The following is a 27,599-nucleotide window of genomic DNA, read 5'->3' as shown; positions in this document are numbered from 1 at the left end:
CAATAAAGACTTAAATGTAAAAACTTTACAAATTATTTCATTAAAGATCTGTGTGAAATTGCTTTAAGAACTGATCCGAATAGTACCGAGCACCATCCCTAAAGGGTATGCAATAGTCAAGTAGTCGATACCCTCAAATACTAATTTCCGATACTTAAGTAGTCAATACTTTCCAACACTAATTTCCAGTACTTTTGTTCTATTGATCTATACATTTACATAGCATACTTATAGGCGCTTGCCCATGAATTTGTATAAATTTTTGAAATTTTCAAGACTTTCTGTTTTTTTTTTAGAATGCGGTTTGTAAACTTTTTATAAAATATATTTATGTATATGTGTTTGATTAAAAACATAAATATTTTCAAAAAAAAAAATATGGACATCAAAAAATTTAAGCAGTTATTATTTTATCAATTGGCGCTCCTTAAATAGTTACATAATATTTATTTACATTTGCAAAATTTCATTATCGTGTCACTGACCTGGTGTTTTGCGCAAATTTTAATTTTTGTTTTATTTACTTTTTTATCTGCTCTTATGTTTCGCTTAATTCTGAAGTGAAATGGCGCGCAAGTCATCTTCACTATTTTCCGAAAAAAAAGTGCAAAAGACTAAGCAAAAGGAACTTACTGACAATCTTTCGAACAATCATTCAAATTCCCATAGTTTCTACTTTCTAGTTTTCATAGTTTGATTTCGTTTTTTCTCTTCAAATGTCTTCATTGGTCTTAGTGGTTGGCACAGTTTGTATTTTGAAAGAAAGAAAAAAACGTATGCGATTTCCCTTCAACCACCCCCTCCCCCCTATTATTAGTGTTCGACCACGCAATCAAAAAATCAATCAGAAAATATTACAAAGAGTTCAGAGACCATACCATGATATTCCCGAAATTATCCAGAACAGCCATGAGAGAGCACGAAATAGTAATAAGAAAGTACTGAAATGGTCCATAGATAGTCTCAATTCCACGCCGAACAGAAAATAATTCTGAAACGATTCTTTAAATATCCCCAAAATTTCCTACTTTTCTGAAATCGGAATTATGTATATATTAATAATGTGGTTTGGATGCTTGGATGTCGGGTTCCTTTATTTACGAAATATTACCGAAATGGTCTTGAAAAATTTTCAAAACCCATCTCACGTAATCAGTCGTTAGATCGAAAATATTCCAGAAGCAATCCTGAACATATTTTAAAAACAATGCAAAAATTTTTATATTGCTTTTGCACAGCCTGGAAATGGATCCGATAACAATCCCATAGCGATCCGAATTAGTCCAGATATAATCTCGAAAACAATTCCAAAATTTTGAAATGTGCATGAAATAGTCTGGAAGTGATTGAGATATTGTTCTGAAACAGTCGAGAAAAACTCCTAAATGATTACAAAATAGTCGTAAAGAAATCTTCAAATAGCACAAAAAAGATCTTAGAAGCATTCTGAAGTAACCATGAACTGGAGGTGAAAGTCATGAAATAGTACCTAAAAAGTCCTGAAATGAACTGGAATATTCCTGGTCGGTCTCGAAACTGCCCCAAGTATTCTTGAAGTTATCATGAAAATCATCTCGAAATTATCCCGGAACTGCTGATTCTAAAAACAAGCCGCAACGATTCAGAAGTGCGCCCGAAAAAATCCCGAGAAAGGCGTGAAATCATCCGCAGATAATTTCTAAACTATTCCAAAAAAGATTAGAGGAAAGAGGGAGGTTTGTGACACTGCTTTTCCACTATTTATCAAGCCTAAATCTAAGTGACCTGGATAACAAATATTGTTGACCCAACCAAGTCAAAGAGTTATAGCAATTTAAAAAAGATTGAGAAAATAAAATAAAACACAGCCAGAAAAGCTCCTAGATTATGGGCTATGTGGAGCGAAATGTAATCTGAATCCGTGCAGCCGCTATGGGTTGATTGAGTCAAACGTCTGTACATCCTGAAATCCGAACTATCACAATTATAATATTAATAAGATAAGATTGGGAATAATCCAATTTCGTACTTCGGAAGTCAATATCTATATTTTCGACGTTAACTTCAAAAAACTGGGATATTTCTTTTTTAGATTCCCTATGTATGAATCAATCAATACAAATATATTCATTTTGTAGCATAGTGTAATATGTACTCACCAAATTAATGACATCATTAAAAACAAACACAAAAATTATTAAAATTAAAAAAAAAGTAAAATAAAACATTTTTTTAAAAAATATTGCATATTTTATTCATATTTAAAATATAATAAAAATAAAAATTGATTTAACGAAAAAAATACTTCGCTATTTAATATTTTTTTTTTAATTTTTTTTCGCAATACTTTTACACATTAAATGCGTTCTAACACATGCATGCATATGGAAAAACTTGTTTCTTATATAAAAACTTAATGCTAAATAAAAATGAATCTCTTCAAAATTCATTTTGAAAAAAAAATATTTATTTTAAAAATTTATATATAGGTGTTTATTGTAAATAAACGTAGGTAAATGTATAGTAAAAAAATCATTATTATTTTTATTTATTTCTCTCAACGCTCATTCTTCCGCTCTGTTGCTCATACAAACTGCACGCATTTTTTTTTTTAAGTAAATAATACAAATTTTTACATGTTTATAATTTAAAAGAAATCTTTTTTTTTTAATTTTTGAAATATTTGTAAATACAAAAATATTTTAAATAATAAAATATTTTTTTTTTAATATTTTTAATAAATTAAATATTTCTAATAAATAAGATATTAAAAAAAACTAAATCTTATTAAACTTTTTTAGTTTTAAATACTTGACTTAAAACTTATTAGAAATGTATGTAATTAAAAAATATTTTTAATTTTCTATGCAAATGTATTATGCAAAAATACATTTATATACATGTATGTAAAATATATGTACATAAATTATTATTTAAAAATATTTTATTTTTTCAGAAAAAACTTACAAAAACAAGACAACTTTTAAAAAATTGCAAACTTAAGGCAAACGATATTGAAAAACTTGCACATATTTTGCTAATTTGATTTTCTCAGCTTGAACCTTATTTGAGCTTACTTTTCTCTTCAGTTCGAAACTTAATTTAAGTAATATTTTTTATTTTTATACATTTTTTTATTAAAAAATATATTTATATAAAAAAAATTTTTAAAAAGCCATTTATGTTACCTTTTTTTTGTGAAATTCATTAACATGCAACTGAAAATAATTTCTAAATTATTTTTCTTTTTTTTTATTTTTGTTTAAAATAAATTTTTTTTTTTTTTTTGTTAAAACTTCTTTGTAATGAATTTTTTAAAGAATTTTTTCGTTACTTTTTTGTGAAACTTCTTTTGTAGATCTTTTTTCGCATGAATTATTTTAACCAAAATCATTAAATGAACAATTGTTTTTGTTTTTATCGGCCTATATCATTAAATTTTATGAGGAAAATTCACAAAAAAATTACTTAAAAAAATCTTTTGTGTTCAACGTTTTTTAAATTAGAATGTGCAAAAAAATGTTCTATAAAAACTAAGTAGGCCAAAATTAACAAAACAAACATTTTTTATTATAAAAAATAAAAATTTGAAACCATAAAAAAGCTTATAAAAATGTGAAAAATTTACTTTTTTAACTTCATAAATTGCAGCAGATATGCAAATATTCTTTGAGAAAAAGCCGTTAAAAAATTATAAAACACACAAAAACATTGGTATTAAAATTACTTGTAAAAAACCGATTTAATAATTAGTATTACTTTTTGAACGAATAACTTTTTTAAATTGGAAGATAGAAGGAATATTTTTTTGAAAATAAAGTAAAAAACATAAACAATAAGAATAAAAAATTTAAACAACAAACTTTATTTGTGTGGATTTGAGAAAATTTTTAAATTTTTTCAAACACCGACTATAAAAACACTATAAATTACAAAAAAAAATATATTGATTTTTAAATATTTTCAAAAAATAGCTGCATTTGGAATTTGTTTTTGAAGTTATTCTAACTTTTCGAAAAAAAAAGAAATAGAATTTTTGAGTATGAAAATTCCAAATTTTCCAATTTAAGGAATAGGTGGGATAAATTACTGTTAACAATTTATGCAATTTATGTAAGCTTCAACACGTAAAAAAATTATTTTAAATCCTGTTGCAGGATTATTTCCAAATATTTTTTTCTTTAATTTTAGATACAATTTTTCAAATTCAGAAAAATTAAAAAATAACAATAATTATCTTTAGAAAAAAATTATTGTTCTGGCCTTAAGCTCGAATCGAACCTTGAATTAATTTTAGATATTTAACTTAAATTGTAAAAGGCAAATTTTTAACACAATTCCAATTATAATCAAAAATTAATAGTTTTTTATTGTATTTTTACGAAAAGAGATTTGAAAAATATTTAAGGCATCAGCATACAAATTTAAGAGCAAATAAAAAATTCAAATGTAAACTAAATATCTAACTTTGCTAGCATCGAGGGCTCAAAGGTCTATAAAATTTTTTTTTTTTTTTTTGATTAAACTTTTCGCGGTATGATAAATCAGTTTTGACAATTCTTTTTTAAAAAAAAATGTATGTGTATAAAATTTTGTTTTTTTTTCGTAATTTCTTTTTTTAAATATTAGGTTTTTTTGATAATAGTTTAACATACAAAAAATTTAAAAATATAACAGAAAACTGGATTGAATTTTTTTTTCTTTTTTCAATGAAATTAGAAATTATAATTATTATTTTTATTTACAAAAAGGCAAAACTTTAACTTTCTAAACGGCTTGATAAAAATAAAAATGAAATTTAAAAATTTTTTATTTAACATTAGAGTTCAACTAATATCTTAATTGCCCACCAAACCACATAAAGTGGAATTTTTACAACATAACTGCGTTTAGGGTACCCTTACTTGGGAGAAGAGACTTGTTAAAGAGCCGGAAGCTTGAAAACAAAATAGCTTCCATTGACATAAATGCAAAAGCGTCCTTCCAACCAATGACAATACACTGCCTGTATGAAATGAGGTCAAGCTGACAGATTTCTTTGCGTTATTAGTCGAGTGGACTTGGTATTGCAAACGCTATAGAAACAGTTTAATAAAGCACGAAGGACAACTCTGGTTAGAGCTCTTCCTCACACATAATTTAGGCAGATTATTGATGCAACGCTAAACATGCAAGCAGCTGATGGTATAGCTCGAGCTATGATTACCTGCAGACTAATCAGCGTTCTTAATCTATTAAAGCTAAGGAATTTATATTCGTGTCTTCAATCACCTCAAATGGTTATAGGGTAAAAAACGACTGTGTTCCGGTACTAAACTATACATCTGGTAACTGCAAACGTATCGCATGCTCCTTTTATTTTCGGTCTAAAAGCCTTTAAGGACTTATTACCTAGCTGTCTAGTTTTAGCAAGAATACGACAGAAGGACCACTGATTAGGTGGCACCGTCGCTCATCTAACGCAAATCGATATTCGTGTCAGTCAAAGACTCGCTGAGTATGTAATTGGTAGCTGGTGTTAAATAATGTGAAAGAAAGACCCTACCCATATTTTGTACAGATACCTTAACGATTTCGACGGCTGAGTAAAATATCAACAATTATCGCATACAGGTAAGAGAACGTGTTCTTCCACAGTATTTTTCAACAGCGCGCCACCTCAGCGTTAGTTTCAAAAACGCGCAACCACCGATTTTATTCAGTTTATCTTATAACGTACGTTTTATTGTGAACAGATGTATTTTAAAACTTAAATTTGTTGGGAAACGCCAAGCTTTTTTTTTCATACAGCTTGATTACAAAAATGTTATCCAAATATCACAAAATGTGGTCGCCTTTTTCCATTCTATGTACATATGTGAACATGGAGAAGGTAGCATACATTCTTGAAATTTGAAAAATTTTACTTACATCTGTTTGATATAAAACTTGGAGTATGTACAAAGATTGGTAGAAGTGACATTTGTGGATTGAGATACATTTAGGTCCTGTTTCTGCGGTAAACGCTTACAACCACTTTATGACAGAATCTGTTCGATGACCTGTCAAATAAAAGGCCAGCATTATGATTCAATTACTTCAGGTTTGTTCTACAATGATGACAAAGCTTCGAAACTCCCAAATTGTAGTAGAAAAGTACCTTTAGTAGTGATAATAAATTTGTAAATGCCACAGGTATTGGGGGAAATAATTCGTCTTCTACTAACTATTTCGTGAATTGATAAAGAGTTATGTTGGTTTGGTCATTCTTTCAGAATTTGTTTGAAGAATACCGTACGTTAGAATTTTATTCAAAAATACACTATCTTAAAATTTGGTTCATAAACTCCAAGCATAAGTTAATCCATTTTGACATTAGAGGGAGTTAGTGCAAAACATTCTAAGATGAGGCGTTCTTCAATCTAATTCTAATATAGGACGTTCTTGTGACAGATCCTGAAATGGGAAATTTTTGAAAATATTGTGAGATAGGACGATTTTGAACAGGCAGCCGACAGGGGGTGATACTCTACTCAGCAGCCGCCATGAACTGACACAAAAAAAATAAAGAAAAACGGCTTATTGTCTTAGAACTTTATATTGCGACCTTGATTTTGACAGAAGAGATACAGCTTTTGTGCGCTCCTGCTACACAGGGAGTATTCACCTTTTTATTCTGAAATTAGCTTTATCCGTTAAGTATCCGGATAAACCGTTAATTTAGAATATTCGGAACACGTTCGTTTGATACTACTTCACGAGGTCCGAATATATCAAATAAGTATATACACAATATTCCAAATATAAACCGATTCCCCAAATGCTTAAATGGAGACGAATGTTAATGACGGAATGAATAAGTTAACGTGCTCAATGAGTACATTTCGTTATGGCATCTCCATTATTTACTAATTTTGACGTTGAACGATGAATTTTGAATTGGTTTAAGTTTCGTATGTTCATATGTTTACGAAAGAGCACGATTCCTTGGTGTCCGTACTTTTCATAGAATCTATATTCAACCACACTAAGCATGACATAGTTAATCAGCCCTATTCTGCACTTCGAACTGAACTGAAATTTTCTCAGTTTGATAACTTTGCTATCATGCGTTCCGTTTTCATTCAGTCGAACTTCGAAAGTCTCGATTGGACGTATCCTACACTTCGAGCGGAGTTCCGTTTTTCTCAGTTGCAAATTAGTTGATGGAGATTGTTTCGATTTTTATTTTCGCGGGCTTTAAAGCGCAATTTTTTTTTTAAATATGTAAGTAAAATATACATTAATGTTTATAAAAATTATTTTAAAACAAACTTTATTTTTTTGTGGTTTTGGAGAGCAAAAAGTACACCAGAGCAATATGAAAAATTGTTGGAAATGTTGTCAACAAAAAGAGACATTGCACAAGGTTTCTCAAAAAGGCCTAAAGAAGAAGTGCAGGCGTTTTGGAAAGAGGTTGCATCGGCATTGAATGTACTTGGTCCCCCATCGAAAGAAGCGAATTTATGAAGAAAGATAAGGACGCGTCGCTCCAGAAAATAGGATAGTGAATTGGAAACGGTTGACTGACCCATCGCCACATTGTAATCTGTACCAACTTTATGGTGGTAGCTGCCTTCAGCAAAAAACTTCAAAACAGCCATTACGCGTTTAATTGCTGTTGAGGAAGTCAAAGTATTTCTCGTAACTTCTGCATCAAATATATCCAAGACATACTTAAATGCGTCTTTATTTAACCTAAAGTTTTTTTTAATCTAAAAATATTTAACATGTATGAAGGTTTAGCACTTTCGCTCATCCTGAATGGATCACTGATGTCCCTCAATCTCCATCTTTCCACTCTCACGTCTACATTGGGGGACACATTGTCCTCCTTTTCAACTAAAATAGCAACGGCCAATGTTTCCATAATTTATTTATGTTAAATAAATGTTAAATAACGAAATGTTCACTAATTTATAAATTTTTCACAAATATTTCTTTAAATTGTTGTGTTCTAATTTCATCAATTTCTCACAAACAGCTGATTTCGAAAATTCGTTCATTCTTCCTCTTCTTCTTTCAATTCAAGCGGAACTCAGATTACCTGCTATCAGTTCAAGCGGAGCGGAGAACTGAAATGGACTTGTAATGCAGAATAGGGGTGAATAAATTCATCATAAAATTTAAAAAATTGTTCTAAGGAATTATGCAGTTCACTACTTATTAAAGAAACAACATAGTTAGCGGATGTCAATTCGATTTGGGAGCAAAATGGCTGCAAATTTCAAAAAAATTTGTCAGCCAAGCAAACCTCTTGTGATGGAATCATGGGCCAGCATATTATATTGAATACTGTACACAAGTTTTCATAAATTTGGCAAATGGTTTTTACATGTATATCTGTAGATTTTTTATTTAAGGTATAAATATTAAAAAAAACATTTGGCGCTAGTTAATGAGTGTATTTACTTATTGATTCTGAAACTGAGGAGCGCTCGTTTAAAAGATTACCTCGGACGATTGCCTGTCTTAGATTGTCATACCTAAAGTACCAATGGAATTTCAATGCTCTCGTAAGTAAACTAAAATATTTCATATTTTGCTATATTTTTAACATTTGCATAAACAAAAAACAGACTGTTTCAGATAAACTTTCGATTATTCTACTATTTATATTCTATATAAAGAAAAGGGTCTGCATTCCTTAACACTTAAATATTTTGGGCCCCCATGATCTAGAATGAATACTTAAATATACTCTATATCAATTAGCAACGCTGCACACGGAACGTATCGTTTTAGACGACACATACGAAAGTCGTACGCTGTACGACACGAAGGTTTGAGCCTCATGCATAAAAAGTAAAAGCTGGCTTGAATGTTTTTGCTAGAGAAGAATGTCGTATTTAACTTGCTAAATCGAGTATCTGCAATTGCCAGATTTTTATGCGTTAATCCCTCTTTTGTTGCCTAGTGTACAGTATACTAAGATCCTGTTCACCGGCTAAATCAATATTTTGGGCAATTTTAAGCCGTTGAGCAAGCGCTGATTTAGTGTTTTTGATACCTGCCCATACGCTAGGCTTTCTTGCCGACCTAAATAGTTTAGTGGACTGTTGCTCGTGAATGCCATGTCAGTCAGCCTTAAAAAATGCAATTCCTTATGCTTTACTAGGCAATCGTTTCACAATTATAACTTCACTATAGACAATCTTCACTGATTTAAGTGTTACGATGAATCCTAAACTTGACTACAAGTAAGTTACATTTTGACGTTGAAAAGAGATTTAAGCATTCATTAGGCTAAGCAGTAATGATTTATATGACTTCTTCGCGAATAAAACGCCTTTTTCATCGTTAGTAACACCGAAAACAAGTGCTTACGATAGTAGACGCAAAAAGGTGTTTCAATGTTTAATTTCCGAATTAGTTGCTGATGTGGACAAAGACTGAAACTAAGAACTGAAGGGCCGTTGTTTAGTGGTAGATCGGTAGAGCATTAGGCAATACAAGGAAAAAGGACGGAAACAGAGGTGTCCAATTTTTGGAATAGAAAAACTACGCGAAGATTCTAGAAAACACAAGATCGTTGGCTTAGAAGTCGTGCAGCTTGGCAGGACAAAGGTATTTGGTTCTACTGTCAGGATATTCAACCTTCACCAGTTATAACCTCTGTAAATAGCAAAAAAGCTGATGTACTGCGCCACACCCGAGGTATATTCATCTGAAATAGCAGGTTACAGCGTTAAAATTTCTACCAACCGCATCTAGGAAGATGAAAACAATCAATGCCAAACCAGCGTGGATGTAGTCTAACATTAATCTGAAAACAATCTTTGATGTGTTCGGAAATACTACCGAAGTAGGCCTGAAACGAAACGAACTCTACCGAAATGTTTTTAAAGGTAATTTCGTAATGGACTGAAAATTGTCGCGCAATTATCCTCAGTATGCTCCGAAATGATTTTGAAATCAATACCGAAATAGTTCTGCGCTGAAAAATAAATACTGCATAAATTACCTTAAAACCAATCCCGAGAATAAACCGGAAGCGATCCGTAATGAATTCAAAACAGTCAATACGTGACCACACAATTGTCTCGAAAATAGTTTCTGTGTAGTCCAAAATCTACAGCACTAAAATCTCTACAAGCGGCCCGTTATGATGAAAAGAATTAATGCCAAATCCGTCTATAGATAGTAGACTGGGTCGATTTATTAACCGATATGGCGCCATCGATTTTTCGATAGAATTTGGGCTCGGAAAAAAAAGTTCCACGACGCATACCCAAAAAAAATAATTTTCGAGCCTGCGAAAAAAATGGCGAAATGGTAAATTTTCCCACCAAAACACTCCCCAAAACCCAAAAAATATTTTTTTTTTTCAAAAAACTGTTATCGCCAACGCTTTTACAACAGTTTAAAAAAAAAAAAGAATGTTTTGGGTTTTGGGGAGTGTTTTGATCGAAAAATTTACCCTTTCGCCATTTTTTTTTCGCAAGCTCGAATATTATTCTTTTGGGTATGCGTAGTGGAACTTTTTTTCCTGAGCCCAAATCCTATCGAAAAATCGATGGCACGATATCGGTTAACTTTCGTCCATACAAATCGACCTAGGTTATTAGATAGTCTGAAATTAAGCTTAAAGCAATATCTAGTCACGAGGTAGCCAAAGCACGATACGATACTATACCGAACTGATCTTAAAAGCAATTCCGCGGGGTATATATTGGTAACACAAAGAAGTTTTGTCAAAATTATTTACCTCCATATTCAAAAAAAATATAAAAGGTATAAAAAGCATGACATTTTGAATTTTAAGAGCTTTATAAACCTATTTTGTTTGTTTATGGATATTTAACAAATATTTTGCTTTTTTGTAACGTAGGCTCAAAGTCATTACGTATGCAGATCTTAAGGCCTATAGAAATCGTTGCTACATTAAATATCTCATACGCGTCTATAACGTACGCTTCGTGTGCAGTTTGCCTTAGTAATTTTTTGTGGTTAGTTCTCTTTCCCCACTTTTTACAGTTCACTTTGCTCGTTCTACAAGCACTATCTATTTAAATATCTAATACTACAATTTTGCACACCTATAAGTATTTTCGCTTAGTTTTTTTTTTTTTAATTTTTTTCCACATAGTTACAAAGTTAGAAAAAAAGATCGTCTATATTCCATTTTTTTATGTTGCATTTTACTATCAGTTTCTTTAACGTTTACATATTTAGGCACATTTTTTTCATATTCCAGTTTCATTTCTGCTTATGCACTTTTGTACATACTTACATACATAATTTTATAAAAGACTTATTATTTAATGCAGTTTGTTTAGAAATACTGCATACATACTTAAAATCAAATATGTCTTGTATGGGTATAGTAAAAAATACTAAAATTGTAGATACTTCTTTTTTCATGAATGGTATGCTATGCTAATATTACACTACACTTACAAAATTATGCTTCTTAAATTGTAGCTGCCACATGCCAGCATTTCTTTTTTAATTAAAATTTCTAACATTCACTAGTATAATATTTTTTTTTTATTTAATAAAATTTAAAAACAAAATAAAATGAAAATCTGTAAGCTGTCCTTATTCAAAATTTGATTTGTAGTTTTTTTTTTACCAACTATGTAAATATTTTTCCTACATCAATCTTGATTTGGAAGCATTGTAACTTATCATTTTATATTACACCTTTAGCTCTCCTTCTACTCTTTTCCATTGCTAGTGCACAATTTATTGCCTTGCCTATGGCAAACTCCATTGCACATCGCCAATTGTGCAGCTGGCTATAATTTTGTAATGCCTTTGCTGCTTGCTCTTGTTCCATACTGTTCTCACCATATTCGAAAAGCAACATTTGTCAATGTTCTCCACGCAGTAATTCCATAAGTAAATTGAAATCACCACCATCACGTGATTTAATTGTGAGCATCTCCTTGCCGAGCTGTTGTGCAGAGTAAGTTTAAATTAATTTTAGAGCTTTGCGACCATTTTTTTATAATATGTATGTATCTTACTTGACATGTCTTTTGTAAATCTGGTATGCGTAGCAATAGTTCCCCAAATTTGGACGGCGTATCTGGATAGTGCGCAAGCGTATATGCTTGCAGTGCCTGTAATGCCTTCTCTTGACATTCGCGCACCTTCACTGGCTCTTGCAGCTCGCTGGTGTCTAAAGGTAAAAAAAAAATGCATAAATAGTTTCGAAAAATATACTGAATGTAAATAAGAATTATATTTTTAAACATAGTATCGCATAAAATAGCATTACATAAAAATTAACATAACTCAACATAACATATAAATGTGAAATAGCATAGCATACAACATAACATAAAATAAAATAACATAACATAGCATAACACAAATTAGTATAAGATAACATAATGTTAAGTCGCATAGAAAGCAGTTATCTAATATTTTATGTTCGAGAAAAATATGCGAATTTCCCGAGTGGCCAATGTTCAGCCCATACTTTACTGGTCCGATGTCCGTCAGCGAGGGAAAACGCAGCACAAAATAAAGAACAGTAAGGGTACTTATGTAGAACAAAATTTTTTATAGATTATCATCTTTGCTAGTTTCTCGGAAATAATTCCTGTGTCTTGACGTTTGTCGGTTCTTTATTGATTTCAAAATATGAAACTCGAGGGATTCAAGGGATGTATGTAGAGCAACCCTTTCAAGGGGTTGCCAGCGCAATCTGTAGCTTTTCCAATCCAATTTTTTTGTTTAGCAGAAGAATTACGGCGACAACAAGTTCCTTGCAGAAGGAGGATGTTGGATGACCTAGAAAGTTCAGCATGGTCAAAAAGTTTCAAAGATGGTCGGGCTAGCACCTCATTGTTGCTATATACCGGATCAAAATCTGGAAAAAGGAGCATCAACACGATAAAACTTCCCAAAGCCTTTGAGCAAGCTCCATTTCGCTACAAGAAGAGGAAAAAGATTGGAATTTAAAGACAATCAACCAGCCGATTTTCTACGTTAAATACATATAAAGGAGCATAATATGACCCTTAGCCTTATAAACATAGAGTCGTTGTTATGCTTTGCAAAGTCAAATACCTAATTCATGCAGAAGAGGAAAACAGACTTTCTTACGCCCTATGAGAGCAAACCCTACTGCTACTATTCTAACCATTTCACAGGCATAGTAATTTTTATTTAGGAGGCCACATGCATAGTATTAGGAAGCTATATAGGACGAGGAGAAAACTTCCCTTTAAGCAATGGGCCGACGGTATGCTCTACAGACAGACCTTAAAAAATATCCACCCGGAAGCATTGGCAACAACATCTTATATTCTGTCATCTGAAATCGAGGTACCAGGTTCGTCATTTCCCTAGCTATCTAAAAATCTAGGGTAATGATAGCCGAACTTGAAACACTATATTTTTTTTAGAAGAATTTTCGGGCGTTTTTCCTATCCTTCAGTATGTGCTTCTTCGTAAGGACTCCGTTCGTCTAACTCTTTTTCTTTTAAGTAGGCATTTATATTCCCTCTCCGCGCTACGCAAACGCACGTATACACCTCGAGTTGCTGCACCCGTACGCAGCCGACCTTATAAGCAAAGCTTTTTCATAGGAAGACAACACGAAATTACTCATTGTACCAGTGGTCTGCCCGAGCTCGCCGGCAGATCGAAATTGCTCTCAGACAGAGGCATGTGCGCATTTCGGACGATAGCCATGTTCGCTCAGTAGACAGTCAAATAGCTTGGTGTAGCTTTTCGTGCTGAAATTTTGGAACAATTTTTAGAGCCGTGGCGAAGATAATCAGCCCCAATGCCTTTTAAGAAGTTATCTCATGGAGGCTGTACTCTCCGACTGAAGGACTTTTCTTGCACACCAAGGCGCTGTGGGCACCAAGCATGATTTTTATGTCATGGCAGGGGTATTCATTTCATGCCCCATATATTTTCTAATTTTAAAAAGCCCTTATCCAGATCGGCCGCATCAAATAAATACTATATTCAAATTCGACGTGGCTCCGCCTTGCTCCAGAAACCTTGCCCGCTTTTGTAGATGTCGCAAAGCCGTTCGTTCGTAGGACATACTTCGCATTTTCCCTTTGGCGGATATGCCAGTACTTCCCTTCAGGAAGACATTAACCAACCGGACATCGGTACCTCGCTCTGAAACGGTACGGATGATACAGTTAGATGTCCTAAAACTGTAATCCATACAACGTTTTTTGCTGTTCTGATCATATCATCAGAAGGTTATTCCTACGTTTTGTAGATATTTTATGTGATGGTTCCCGAATATGCGCGGAACCGCGGGTATATTCCTTGCACCTTAACTCCCTGGGCTCCCATTTCGCGCAGTATAAAGGCTTTCGGCGGGTAATTGCACCGCCGGTTACACAACACTTGAAGAAAACTACCACATGATTCGGGCATTCGACGCTGAGTGGAAGTTATTAAGGCGTAAGGTCATCCGATCTGTATTACTTTCCTAGCGGCGGTTTAAAAAATCAAAAGCTTGTTACATAATATTTCCCTGATGAAGGTACAATAATGCATCGAAACGCGTCGGGAAAAATGTATGTTTTAATTTTGCTGCTAGGTCGTAATTTTCCCTGGCAAGTTAATAACCAAATGAATAAAGGTCGATAGACATTTTGAATTAGATTGCAAAATAGGTGATAGTCCTTCCTGTTCTCGCAAGGTTCAGTCGGTTCTTGAAAAGCGGTACAAATGGAGATGTTAGGACTTAGGATTTTAGTCTCAAATATACACGCTCCAAAATTGGTGGTTCTTCTGAAAAATCAAGGAAACGAGAGGACAAAAAATGGAAACTGCAAAACCTTCTATATCATTCGAAATATATTTAGATGGTAAAGAGATCGCGGAATTGCAGAAAGCATTCGATTCTCCCTACTTAGATGAGTTATTATAAACCTACTTAATAATAAAAGAATACGAAAAAGTCGGCTCTACTAACAATAATTACCTGACTGCAGCAGCACGATAACTTTCATGGCAACATATTCATAGCGATCAACGCGCAATCGTCTCAAGTTCTCTGTCATATTGAGCATGCGTTCTATGCAAGCCTAAAAAAGATAGCAAAAAGTACACATTAAAGCTAAGCATCATCTGCAATTCTTGATCTATGCAGCTTACCTGCAGACCACTTGATTTCGCCTGCGCCAAACTAATCTTCTTGCCTTGTGACATCTTTATCTCACCGGGCGTATCGATCGAGCGATAACAACAGGAGAAAAGCAAAAGTTCACACCACGAGTTTATCAGCAAGCAAATTTGATCATCAATCTGTTGAGGCGAAATAGTTTTTATTTTAAGTATAAAACTATTTGAGTACAAAATTAAAAACTACCAACCGAAATATGCTTGAAGAGCGGTAAGCTTTTGCACCACTTCACAATCTTGTAAAGACGATGATCGGCCACGTTGCACAGATGCGCTATCAGATCAGGATTAGTATTTTCGCCATTGCCGAAACCAGCACTCGCCAGCAAGGGGTTCGTCATTTGGGGATTGGCTGTCGCGCCACTCGCGGACGATGATGAAGACGCGGAACCATTAGAGGAGGAAGAACACGATGTGGAGATCGGTTGATTGAGACGCGCCAATTCGGCTTCATTATACTGCCACAGATGCTCGACATCCATGATTTCCTAAGCGAGAAAAAGTTTTAGTTTTAGACTTGTGTTAAATTGAGTTTCAATACAATTTAGACTGACTAACCTGCAACAGCAATGGAATGTTTTTAGCTCGCGCTGACGCACCACCCTCATCGCAGTGTTCTGACTTGATTATGGCTTGTCCACTGCCTGGCAGTCCGTTTAAGGCATGCTGCTGTTGCGCTGTTGCTGCATACGTCATTTGGCCGCCGCCGCCGCCACCCAAACGTCCCTGTTGATGTTGTTGCTGGTTGGCGACTGCAGCTGCCATCGCCGCCGCCGCCGCCGCTGCTGCACCCTGTTGCTCTGGACTCATCAACGGACTTAACATTGAGTTAGGCAAGGTATAGGAGCACTGGTATGTTGAACGTCCGCCACGTGTGCGATCCTCACGTATTGCTTCGAGTTTCATTCCCTTCTGTAGGCATTTTTCGAAACGGCAAGCAGGACATTTCTTACGCGTCGAAATGCTCACCGGACACGGGCCACCGCGCACGCAAACATAGTTCTTACGATTCTGGACGGTACGTTTGAAGAAGCCTTTGCACGATTCACATGAGAAAATACCATAATGAAAGCCGGAAATTTTATCACCACAAATGGGGCAGGGTGAGTTGATGAGCTGTTGACGCGAAATCCCCGCCGGCGAGGCAGGCAAACCTTCCAATCCAATATTGAGCGGTGATACTTTTGTATCCATACTAAGGTTTTGCGCCTCTGCTGCGCCATTGTTTGCGCTAGGGTTGCCAGTAGCACCACCGGCGCCACCATTATCCATCGAAATCGGACGATAGAGCACCGAATGATGCAACGAACCATTGAAGCTGCCGTAAAGTGCCGAAGCTGGTGGCGCATGTCTACCTTGTATGGGTGAGTGTGTGGGACTAAACTCCGAGCTGTAGGAATAGCAAGAGCTGTGTGATGCATCGCTATTGTTGCGACTCAGCGATGGCGTATACGGCGCATGACGAGACGTTAATGGCGATTGGGATGGCGAACTGTGTGTATAGACGGAATGTATGGCAGAATCGGGACTGGGATTGGCAGGTAGTGGCAGCGTTGCAGATTTGTTACGCGTCAAAAGCGGCGAATTCACATTAGCACCACTTGAAATGTGCGCGCCAGCGGCAGAAGCATCCGGTTCATATTTCAAATTGATGGGATCGCTTTGTGTGGGTGCAAGTTTTGTATGTGGTGCAGGATAGAGACTGCTAGCGCTGCTGCTGTTACCTAAACCAATGCGCGCTACGCTGCCATAATTCGGCGCTGCAGTGCCGCCACCTTGCACTTCAAGAGAGATTCGTTCCATTTGTTCAGGTTTTATGGCATGTGTTGGTGTGGGCGCCAGCGTATGCAGTCCGGACGTTGTCGTGGTCGCCTCACTCTTGATCACCGCTACGCCTATACTACCTATGCTTGTTTGCATTGGGTGCGTCGCTGCTGGTGTCGGTGGCATGCCACTATTACTCAATGAATTTTCCGTCTCCATAAACTCTGTTTCAGTCGTCTCCGTTTCGGAGAGTTCCCCCTCCCAAGACATGGGCCGCGGTCCATTTTTATTGTGGTTCGCATTGTGCGCGCTTCCTCCAGCAGCGCTGATTACACTAGCTCCAGCCGTTGTGCTGCTATCCCCATTATTGTGCACTCGACGCGTTACCTTTAAATTCTCAATATTTGTTAGTTCTGTCTCAGAATCTGAATCTTCCGCCTTCGTGACTGGTATGCGTATACCCACACCGCCACTCCCACTGCTTGTACCGTTATAGAAGCTTGCAGTGCCTGTCGTCGCTATAACTGGCACTAAATTGCCATTGGGCAGTAGCGTTGCTGCAATATTTTCATCCATTTCACATTTGATATTCGTGACGGATATGTTGTTGCGCGTTGTTGTTGTTGATGTAGTTGTACTTGGGCCATTCGCTGTAATTTGTGCATGACTGTGCATATTAACGGGCAACTGAAATGCGCTTCCCGTTAAAGTTGAGGCAAATGCGACAGCTGTGGGCGTGGGACCCACAGCGCTCTCTGCCTTTGTGGAGGACATTGTGTCTTTATATACAGTTTTTCTAAATTGTGCGTGTTTTTATAAGAACTGCGCCTTTGTGCGCTCCTATAAAGGTATTTCTTTGCTTATGTTAAGTTGGTGCAATTTGTAAAAGTTCGATAGATGCCGCTGGTGTATTCCCATTTTCAGTGATTTTTGATCTGAAAGAGACAAAATTTGTTGCTATTTTTAAATTTTTATTTTAACTTTCTACTAAAATATAATATATGCATATCCAGAACAAAAAACGCCGGGGAGGATATATCCCCGAGTACATTAAAGCAGTGCTACCCTTCAAATTTGTTGCATGCTTCTTTTATTATCCATTAAAAATTGGCCAAATGCTTCGGAAGGCATTAAAACCTTAATACAGTTCGGTCCGATGGATTCTTGTATGGGTATGGTCTGGCTTCTTTGCGATTTCTCAACGGCCTTAGAACTTCCAGTTATCAGCGATTCATTGTAGCCAGAAATAATAAGCATCTCTCAGACTGCCCCCTCGGCCATTTGGGCGATATAATTGGTAGTTGGACAATGAGAAACGAGTTGTTTTCAAAGCTTCGTTGGAGAAACATTTTGCTGATGTCCAGGTTGTCCTAGTTGAAGTGAGAATCAATGGAGCTCTGGTTGAATTCATTAACCAATTTCAATGCAACAGAATTATCGCAGAGGAGAAGTGGGACCACAATCATGAGAAGGGTGAGTGAGTAATAAACGAGCTTCTGGTTTCTGGTAGTGCACGATCTTGTGGAGAAATAAGAAGCCAGTAGATGCGCGAATGGTTGCCTATGAGGATAGCCGGCCAATTCTGGTCACGCGTAAATTTCTGGAAATTCCACGCAATGTTTCTGGAAGCGTTGGCTAGGTGAGGGTAGGGACTCATACCGTACACTAGACCACTTAAATAGTCTGCGGATGCGTCGATCGGATGGTAAGTCGCAAGTTTAAGCTGTCGATCGCTGTAGTATATTTCGATGTTGCGGATGTTGCCAAATAAGGAATTTAATAATAACTCACATAGCTAGGTGTCTAACCTCGCTTGCGCTTGCTTTTAAGGCCATGATCATATGGGCGCCGCGTTATGGCAGAATCATTGGTAAACTTTTAGGCAGCATAAGCACAAGTGAACTGAACGTAGAGGGTTGTAAGGAATTTGGGGTTTCGCTGGCCATCTGCGATCTGCTCCTATACAGATGGATCGCGAATAAGCTACTGAACGTTTAAATATTTCGCAGTCTGCTTCACACTTTGCTAAAAGTAAGCGAAAGTATTTCGATCTCGGCTCACTTGGAACTCCCGAGTATTTAACTAGGTCGAGCTTGGTTATATATGAAACTTTATTGTTGCTACTCAATGATTGTCTGCCTTTGTGGCGCCTACCATATTCTTAGCTTCTTTAGCGGATTTAATGAATGAAAAATTGCGCCTATGAAGTAACTGTAAACTTTTATATTCAGATCCAAGCCCAGATTGCGAATTCGGTGGTACGCTTCAAAGCTTGTGGGAAATACTTTCTTGGCAGAGAGTCTTCATCCATTCGCATAACATGACCTATCGAAGCTTTTGACCTTTTATTAGCTGAACTATCTTCATATCAGTAAAAGTCATACAGCTCATCATAATAGCTCCTTCGATACTTTCAACGGACAGGGTCATAAATCTGTCGGAGAACTTTCTTCTCGTCCACTCCATGAGCGGTATCATCCCCTCTCGACACCGTATGTGATGATGAGTCAGGTCAGGTATGATGAGCGACTTGTAAATCGTGATTTTTGTTCGTCGAGAGAGCAATTTACTTTTATGTTGCCTACCCAGTCCAAAGTAGCACTTCGTGGCCAGAGTTATTAGGGCACGGTTTCCTATCAATAAAAACTGCCAAATTAACCTTTACCGACTCGGTATTCGAAGGTGTAATTTTAATTCAGAACGACAGAAAAGCGGGATATGTTAAGTAAACGAAAATTTCTCCACTTCAATGGACTTTTCACGAAATCTCTCCAAACGCTTAAGCATGTGGCTAACTAAAGAAGCAGAACAACAACAAAAATACCATATGTGACCCGGTCTATGAAAAGGTGGCTTATGACTCAAAAAAGAAATTGCTCGAAACAGCTGTTAACACCTGTTTTTTTTTTTACGAGAAACAGCTGTTTTTTTTTTTTAGTCATAAGCCACCTTTTCATAGACCGGGTCACATATTGTGTTATGAATAAATAATTTATTTGTTGAACCCAATTTTAAAACTTTTTTTTTAGTTTCCCCTTTGCTTTTTTGTTGAACCCGTTGCCATCAGACCAGCGTCATCAGCAGACGTTTGAATGCGAAGCGACGAGACGCATGGCTAAAACATTTTGTGGTATATGAACTGCTCCGACCTTTTGTTGGTCACAATCAGAGCAAATACAAAGGTTGTAAATAGCAACAATGTAACGAATATTATTAACATAATCAAATAAAGAGGTAATGGTACTACAACAACAACAATAAAACAGCAGCAGCAACAATAAAATCTATTGCAATTGGAGCGTTGTTTCTAGACAACAAAAAACAACAATGACAAGAAAAATGTCAATGACCCAAAAGCAATATTTATAACTAGAAATAGAAGAAGAAGATCAACACAAACCGACTGGGTGCTAAGCGCAGATATTTGTGTCTATATAAAACCACGAGCAAACACGCGAGTGACAAAAAATTTAGACGCGTTACAACAAAACGTTAAAAAAAAAACAACCAATAGTAAAGTACAACCAGAAAAATATTTTGCATAAAATAAATTTACGGTACATTAACCTTCACCGAACAAAAGAGGGCCAGCGAACGCATAAAGAAGACAAATAAAAGTTTGACGTAAACTGAACGTAGCGGCAAGGTGAATGAGCAACAGCTGGAAAAACATTTCACTGTTAAAACAATTCCAAGTCGCTGCAGGAGATGCAGGTCTTGATTGTAAAGTGGTATCCAGAAGTTGTGCGGTTTCGTTTCGACGCCAACTCTTAACACTTTCTGCGGAGAGTAGACTACAATGATGCTAAATCGAACATAACAACTAAAGGGTTAGGTTAGTTTGAACTGGCCGGCAGTAAAGATCTCACATAGACTGAATGTGTTCATAGTGTTACCAGAATTTCTTTGACGACCAAACGTAAGAACCCTAACCATGTGTCAGGATTTATGTTATAGAATAACTCCGTTCTCTTGGCAAATACTAGAAGTTTGTAGGATCCAGCTTAAATGCTGCCTCGAGATCTGGCAACTCTACTGCCCCTAAAAGCTGGAGCCTTGACCTTGCGAGCACAGGACACGAACAAAGAACGTGCTCAACTGTTTCTTTCTGTAGCTCGCACTTTCTACACTTCCACTTACGAGGCATAACTTATAAGCATGTGACATCAGAAGGCAGTGTCCAGTAAGTCTGCCCATAGTGTGCCTTAAGTCTTCTCACTTCCAAGATATGAACGATTTTGTGAGTCTGTACAAAGCCTACGATATGACCTTAGAAATTTTGCAGGCCCACGCTTCTGTCCACGCCATTCCTGCTTGATGGATCATATGCAACGCCTGTACCCTTTTGATTTCTCCAAAAAGGGATTGGGACGTCTACCGTCGATTCAGTGAGTGTTGTACCCTCCTTTGCTAAGTCGTCGCGCTTTTCGTTACCTTCTATCCCTTTATGACCGGGAACCCAGTATAGATGTATGGTACGGCCTGTGCGAAGTTTCTCCAATGCTTCTTTGCATTCCACAACAATTCCTGATGATGCACTGTGTGAGATTATTACCTTAATCACCGCTCGACTATCAATATACATATATATTGACGCGACTTCAGCTTAAGCATGCTTCCTCCAGAATTGCTGCTGCTTTCTTTACGGCTATAATTTTCAACTTAAAGACGCTGCAGTAATCTGGCAGCCGATTTGCTGGTCGCTGCAATTGTACTCTTCTGAAGCAATCTAGATGCTCATCTGGTATAGGCCTTTGATTGGAGGACGTTATACATTCTAAAACTTCCAAGTATATGCTTCATAGTCAGCAATCATTCGTCATCACAAAATCACAGCTTTGAAAGATATATTATGGATTTTATTGGCTACGGTAACCGATTAAGCGTTTTCGTAGATAACTAGTTAGCTCTGCTAACTATTATGTGCAAGTCATGGGTCGCCGACGCAAGAGAGCCTATTGCACCAAATTAAATACGAAAGGACGGATTACATGACCTAGAAGGTTTGTGATGGTAATAACAATCGTTTCCCCTAGATAGTCGACCTAGTAAGGAACATCTGTAATCGACAAAGCACCAATACCCAGTATCAAAATTCCAACAACAACAACCGACTATTGTGCTTTTGCTGTTCATGAAGAGTCGACTTTCTCATTATTTATCTACCGACTTAAAAGTAGGAAATGCGTTCTTAATTGAGACGCTACTTACAGGGGAGTACAGTCTTTGTTCCTATGATAGGCTAAAGTACTCTATTTTATGCAGCAAGTTCAATATTTGAGGTCACAATAGAAAAAAGACCGTGTGATTTCAAAGGTCTCCACAAAATTCCGAAATTCCTCATTTTTTATTTAGAAATTTTTCTGTGCTGAAGAAAGTCAGATCTAAAGGAAGTCAAATCGGGAAGACAATTTAACGGGCTGGAGCTGGTGGAAGTTGTATTTTAAAAATACGTCAATAAAGCCACTAAAGACTTACTTACCTCACCGAACAAGCTACGAACGTTACTTAGCAACAATCAAAAACCGGCATAGTTTTCGAAATGATAGGGTACCAAACAACAACAAAAAATTTGCAGAAAAACTAAATCGAAATAAAGCAAATAAATTTAATGACCAAATTGCAAATTGGTGTCAAAAGCACCATTAAACAACAATACTAGACAGCAATAGTTTGCACAGATCATTACGACCACAAAAACCAACATCAGATCTAAAAGTATTATAGCTAATTCCACACGCGAAATTACATAAACACACAAAGACAAAGTGGAATACTAACTCAAGCTTAGTACAGCGCACGCTCGATAACGTGAACTAATTCAAACCAAGGCAGTTCACGTTAACAAAACTGTTCACGTTTTGGAATGCCCAAAAAGGCTAAGTAAATATATTTTTCACATTTAAATTCACATTTTATACTTGTTTTTGTTACATATTAATTGAAAATTAAGTCATGGTTTTACTTAAAAAAATTCAGTCATCTTTTTTTGTATCTTCTGTTTTTCCAGGTCCACAATAAGTGTTGTTTACGCATTTTAAAATCACTTGCTTTTTCGCTTTAATGTTACAAATTGTTGATTTAGCAACATTATATTGCTTTGCTAAAATCACGACAAATGAGCCTTTTTTTAAAAAGCCGAGAATTTCAGCCTTTTGTTTTAATATCAAGCACACGGGTTTTTGAGAACTCATTTTCACCAGAAAACATAAGACGAAACACTCTTTGCAAACCAAAACCTCGACTGAAATATTTTACTCCTTACATGCAATTACGAATAAAATTCCCATTTTATAATTAGGGGATTCCCCAATTTCAGAATTACTTGAGATCAATGTAAACTACATTCAAATAATTGTAACGTTTATTGTTCATGTTATAGAGGTTTTTGGGCTTGTTCACGTTTTAGAGTAGTCAATGCACAAAAATGCCTGTTCACGTTTTGGGGTGTTCACGCTTTGGAGCGTTCACGTTATCGAGCGTGCGCTGTATTTCATATAAAAATCTGTCACTTTAATGGTAACAAATAACTCGTGGTTTATTGGGCGCTCAATGGATAATTTGATAATTTGGCAGGTGCACATTTATTTATTGAAAGAGAAAGAAACGCTCAGGTGGTAGTGGTTTGATGAATAAGAATGTTTTCAAACTAGTCCGAAATACAATAATTTGAGATAATACTAGTTTCAAATTCTATTTAGGGTCTTATTAGCTCCCTTCACTTTTATTTTTAACACGCTTACTTTAGCTTCATTTGTATGTATGCTTGTTTGTAACTCTCTAGGCTAGCCGCGCGCAAATGTCAGTTAGACCCATCTAGCGGCAATTATTGAAGACTCGCGGCAGTGGTTAAATAACTCGCTACAAAACGAGTTGTGCTTAATAGCGGAGACACGAACCTCTGTGCTACGGCGTGCTTTTTAGTTTTTTTAAACTATAGCTATTTTATGTAATACAAAATGTCTTCGGCATTTTAAAATCGATCAAACCTCTGCAGTTGTAGACTGCATTAGTTTTTTTGATGACTGTTCTGCCCGAATGGAGACACCACGCCCAATTAACGTGCGAGGTAACATTTCGAAGCATTTTCATCTGTACAATGGTGCCAATATAGAGAAAAAATGCCACACCAAGTATTTATTTAGTTTCTTTGAACCCAGTTTCGTGTTTCTGTTGTGAATAACTGGGAAATATCGTACGAAACCAGTATAGGCCTTGTCGAAAATATAGCTTTGAAAAATCAACCAAGAAGAGAGAGTGGTTTTCTTTCTCTCTCTCCAAGATAATATGCGAATGTCCACCTCACGGATATGACGGACCTTAGGTGTACCAAACTTCCGCTAGCCAATTGCTAGAATTTTTGTTGGCAAGTGGAATTCAAGTCAGCTGAGCAACCCATTTTCAAGGCAGTGGTAGTTTTTGTTTTAAGCGGTCAATGTCCAACGACCAAGTTCCTTTTGGCTGATTTTATCTGGAAATATATCGACTCGCTAAGTAATTGGAGCTGCTTTTTTTGTTTTTGATATTAACTTATCATATAAAAATTAAAAACGAGCACGACGCAAACCGGAAGAAAAGCTTGCCCTAAATCTCCCCGGAAGTAAATCAAAATTCGAAATATTACTTCGAAGTTTTTCGAGCTAACGCGCTATTTATTTATTTACTAGCAGACCCGGCAGACCTAGCTTTGGTTTATCTGCATAACTTCTAAGCAGTTTTACCTCTTACTCTCCCGCTTTTCCTTATCTTTTCAGTCATTCTTCCCTCTGCCTTTCTCTTTTTCGCCGCCTCTTTCTCCCTCTCAGTCTTTTCCCTCACTTCGTTTCCGCTGCATCTAACAATATCTCTCTATCTTCGGTTATCTCTATATCTTTCTCCTTCCATCTTTTCTCTCTCTCTAGTTCTTCTTGTTCTTAGCCATTCCGTTTTCCCAGTCCCAGTGGCAGTCGCGGTCTCAGCCCTAGTCCAAGTCCAAGTAACAGGGCCAGTCGGTCCCTTTTCTATTTTCCGAAAAACTGTCATAAATACTAATCTAGACAATGGGCTACCTATATACCAAATTTCAGACAAATCGAACCGTGAATAAAATTTGTTCGAATAGATCGATCACTGGTCCACTTTCCGGTAAGAAACTTCACAGGAACATGATCCTATCTTTCAAGTTGGATCAAACTGGACACGATGTGCAAATTTAATTGAAATCGGTTAATTAGCTTAGGAGTTCATCGCGGACAAGCAACGTGACACGAAATTTATATATTAAGTTTTAGATCGATCTAACAATAGTACCCTCTGCTATTCTGTGAGGTACTTCGAAACTAAAGCATTGTGTAATGTGTAACTTATCCTATAATTAAATTAATTGATGTGGCGGTAAGTAGTTATACATGGATAGCGTGGCCTTGATCTAGAGAAGGTGGTTTAATATGTCTACCGGAATCGTGATCAACATATCAACTCAAGACTATAGGCTTTGGACTTTGATTTAACGTTATGGTCCTTTAATGTTTCTAATTATGTTTGGGGCACATGAGCCGGATGCGTGACCTTGAACTTGGTACTAGAAGTCGTTGTACCTCCAACCGACAAAACTGCTAAAAGAAATATTCACACAACTCTTTCAAAACTTACGCCTTTGTCTTGAAGTTACTTAAAACTACAACATGAACGACCTGGAACCACTGTTCCATGTCCCTTACACATTTCTTTCAGAATGACCTTAGAATCTTCGTTTAAATGTTCTTATATATAATAAAATAAAAACTTACGTATGGTGGACAGTTTTCTTCACAAGCGAACGTCTTTGATTATCATCACAAATAAAAAATTAAACGATGAATAAGACCAAAAACGAAACCACACTACCTGCCTAGCTCAGCGCAATGGTGCGGTGCAACAACCTTGGACTACAAAATGCAAAAGAACACACAAACCGAAAAAATAATAAAAATTGCAAAAAGACAATGTAGCAATTACACAGAGAACGCGATGGTTAAAAAACAATGAAAATATTTGATGGGCAAAAGCGCCATTAAAATTGTTGCTATGAGGCCAAGAACAACAGAACAGCTCAGCGAAAAAAAACCCGAATGTAGTAAGAGATGATAGCATGGTTGGTCGACGGTCGATCGGCCGATAAACAACGCACCAAATGCAATTGAACAATGCAAGTGAACAATTGTAAGGAACTGATGTATAATAACAACATAACAACAGCAACAACAACAATGAAAACAAGAGCAATGCGAATAGAGCTTTGATCGCTGTATAATTACACTCAGCTGAGCAGAGCTCACAGAGTATATTAATTTTGTTCGCATAACGGGTCCCCATAACGACATAAACTAATCGAGATAGATATAGACTTCTATATATCAAAATGATCTGGGCGAAAAAAGAAAATCATTTAGCCATGTCCGTCCGTCCATCTGTCTGTCTGTCCGTGAACACGATAACTTGAGTAAATTTTGAGGTATCTTAATGAAATTTGGTATGTAAGTTCATGGGCACTCATCTCAGATTGCTATTTAAAATGAACGAAATCGGACTACAACCTCGGACTACAACCACCATTATGACGCAAAATAGAAAATTAAAAGAAGGTAGTTTAAAAGTTTTGCAAACTGTAATTTGGCAGTCGTTGAAGATTACCCCTATTACTATATATGTGCTAAATAAAAATTAGCAAAATCGGCTGACGAACACACCCACTTTAAAAAAAAAAAAAAATTTAAGTCAAATTTTAACAAAAAATTTAATATCTTTACAGTATATAAATAAATTATATCAACATTCAACTCCAGTAATGATATGGTGCAACAAAATAGAAAAATAAAAGAAAATTTAAAAATGGGCGTGGCTCCGCCCTTTTTCATTTAATTTGTCTAGCATACTTGTAATGCCATAAGCCGAACAAAAATGTACCAATCCTTGGGAAATTTGGTAAGGGCATTGCTTCTATGATGATAACTGTTTTCTGTGAAAATGGGCGAAATCGGTTGAAGCCACGCCCAGTTTTTATACACAGCCGACCGGTTGTCCTTCTGCTCGGCCGTTAACACGATAACTTGAGCAAAAATCGATATATCTTTACTAAACTTAGTTCAAGTACTTATCTGAACTCACTTTATCTTGGTATTAAAAACGGGCGAAATCCGACTATGACCACTCCCACTTTTTCGATATCGAAAATTTCGAAAAATGAAAAAATGCCATAATTCTATACCAAATACGAAAAACGGGATGTAACATGGTGATTGGATTGGTTTTTTGACGCAAAATATAACTTTTGAAAAAATTTGTAAAATGGGTGTGACACCTACCATATTAATTAGAAGAAAATGAAAAAGTTGTGCAGGGCGAAATCAAAATCCCTTGGAATCATGACAGGAATACTGTTCGTGGTATTACATATATAAATAAATTAGCGGTACCCGACAGATAATGATCTGGGTCACCCTACTCCACATTTTGGTCGATATCTCGTAAACGCCTTCACATATACAACTCAGGGCCAATGCCTTTAAAAACCCTCATTAATACCTTTCATTTGATACCCAGATCGTACAAACAAATTCTAGAGTCACCCCTGGTCCACCTTTAAGGCGATATCTCGAAAAGGCGTCCACCTATAGAACTATGGCCCACTCCCTTTTAAAATACTCTTTAATAGCTTCCATTTGATACCCATGTCATACAAACACAGCCCAGGGTTACCCTAGGTT

General features: G+C 36.1%; 1 protein-coding gene across 9 annotated transcripts in view; it reads right to left on the bottom strand.

The window, feature by feature from the left end:
- Window positions 1–2,608: 2,608 nt before the first annotated feature.
- The window catches only part of Hr39 (Nuclear hormone receptor FTZ-F1 beta), a 106,556-nt gene continuing 81,565 nt past the window's right edge, over window positions 2,609–27,599 (bottom strand). For 6 of the 9 annotated variants that reach the window (XM_067764465.1, XM_067764462.1, XM_067764469.1 and 3 more), the window contains 6 exons: window positions 15,670–17,810; window positions 15,303–15,599; window positions 15,085–15,234; window positions 14,903–15,014; window positions 11,970–12,124; window positions 2,609–11,896 (listed from right to left, as the gene is read on the bottom strand). In XM_067764465.1, coding sequence (XP_067620566.1) covers window positions 11,813–11,896; window positions 11,970–12,124; window positions 14,903–15,014; window positions 15,085–15,234; window positions 15,303–15,599; window positions 15,670–17,649 — 2,778 coding nt within the window. In that variant the 5' untranslated portion in view covers window positions 17,650–17,810 and the 3' untranslated portion in view covers window positions 2,609–11,812. Of the gene's footprint in view, window positions 11,897–11,969; window positions 12,125–14,902; window positions 15,015–15,084; window positions 15,235–15,302; window positions 15,600–15,669; window positions 17,833–25,643; window positions 25,776–27,599 lie in introns of those variants that run through there. The other 3 variants (XM_067764464.1, XM_067764466.1, XM_067764470.1) reach the window with 3 other exon arrangements.

This window comes from Eurosta solidaginis, chromosome 2, assembly GCF_040869045.1.
Source record: "Eurosta solidaginis isolate ZX-2024a chromosome 2, ASM4086904v1, whole genome shotgun sequence".
In the NCBI taxonomy this organism is placed as follows: domain Eukaryota; kingdom Metazoa; phylum Arthropoda; class Insecta; order Diptera; family Tephritidae; genus Eurosta; species Eurosta solidaginis.
This window is presented reverse-complemented; position numbering and strand designations above follow the sequence as displayed.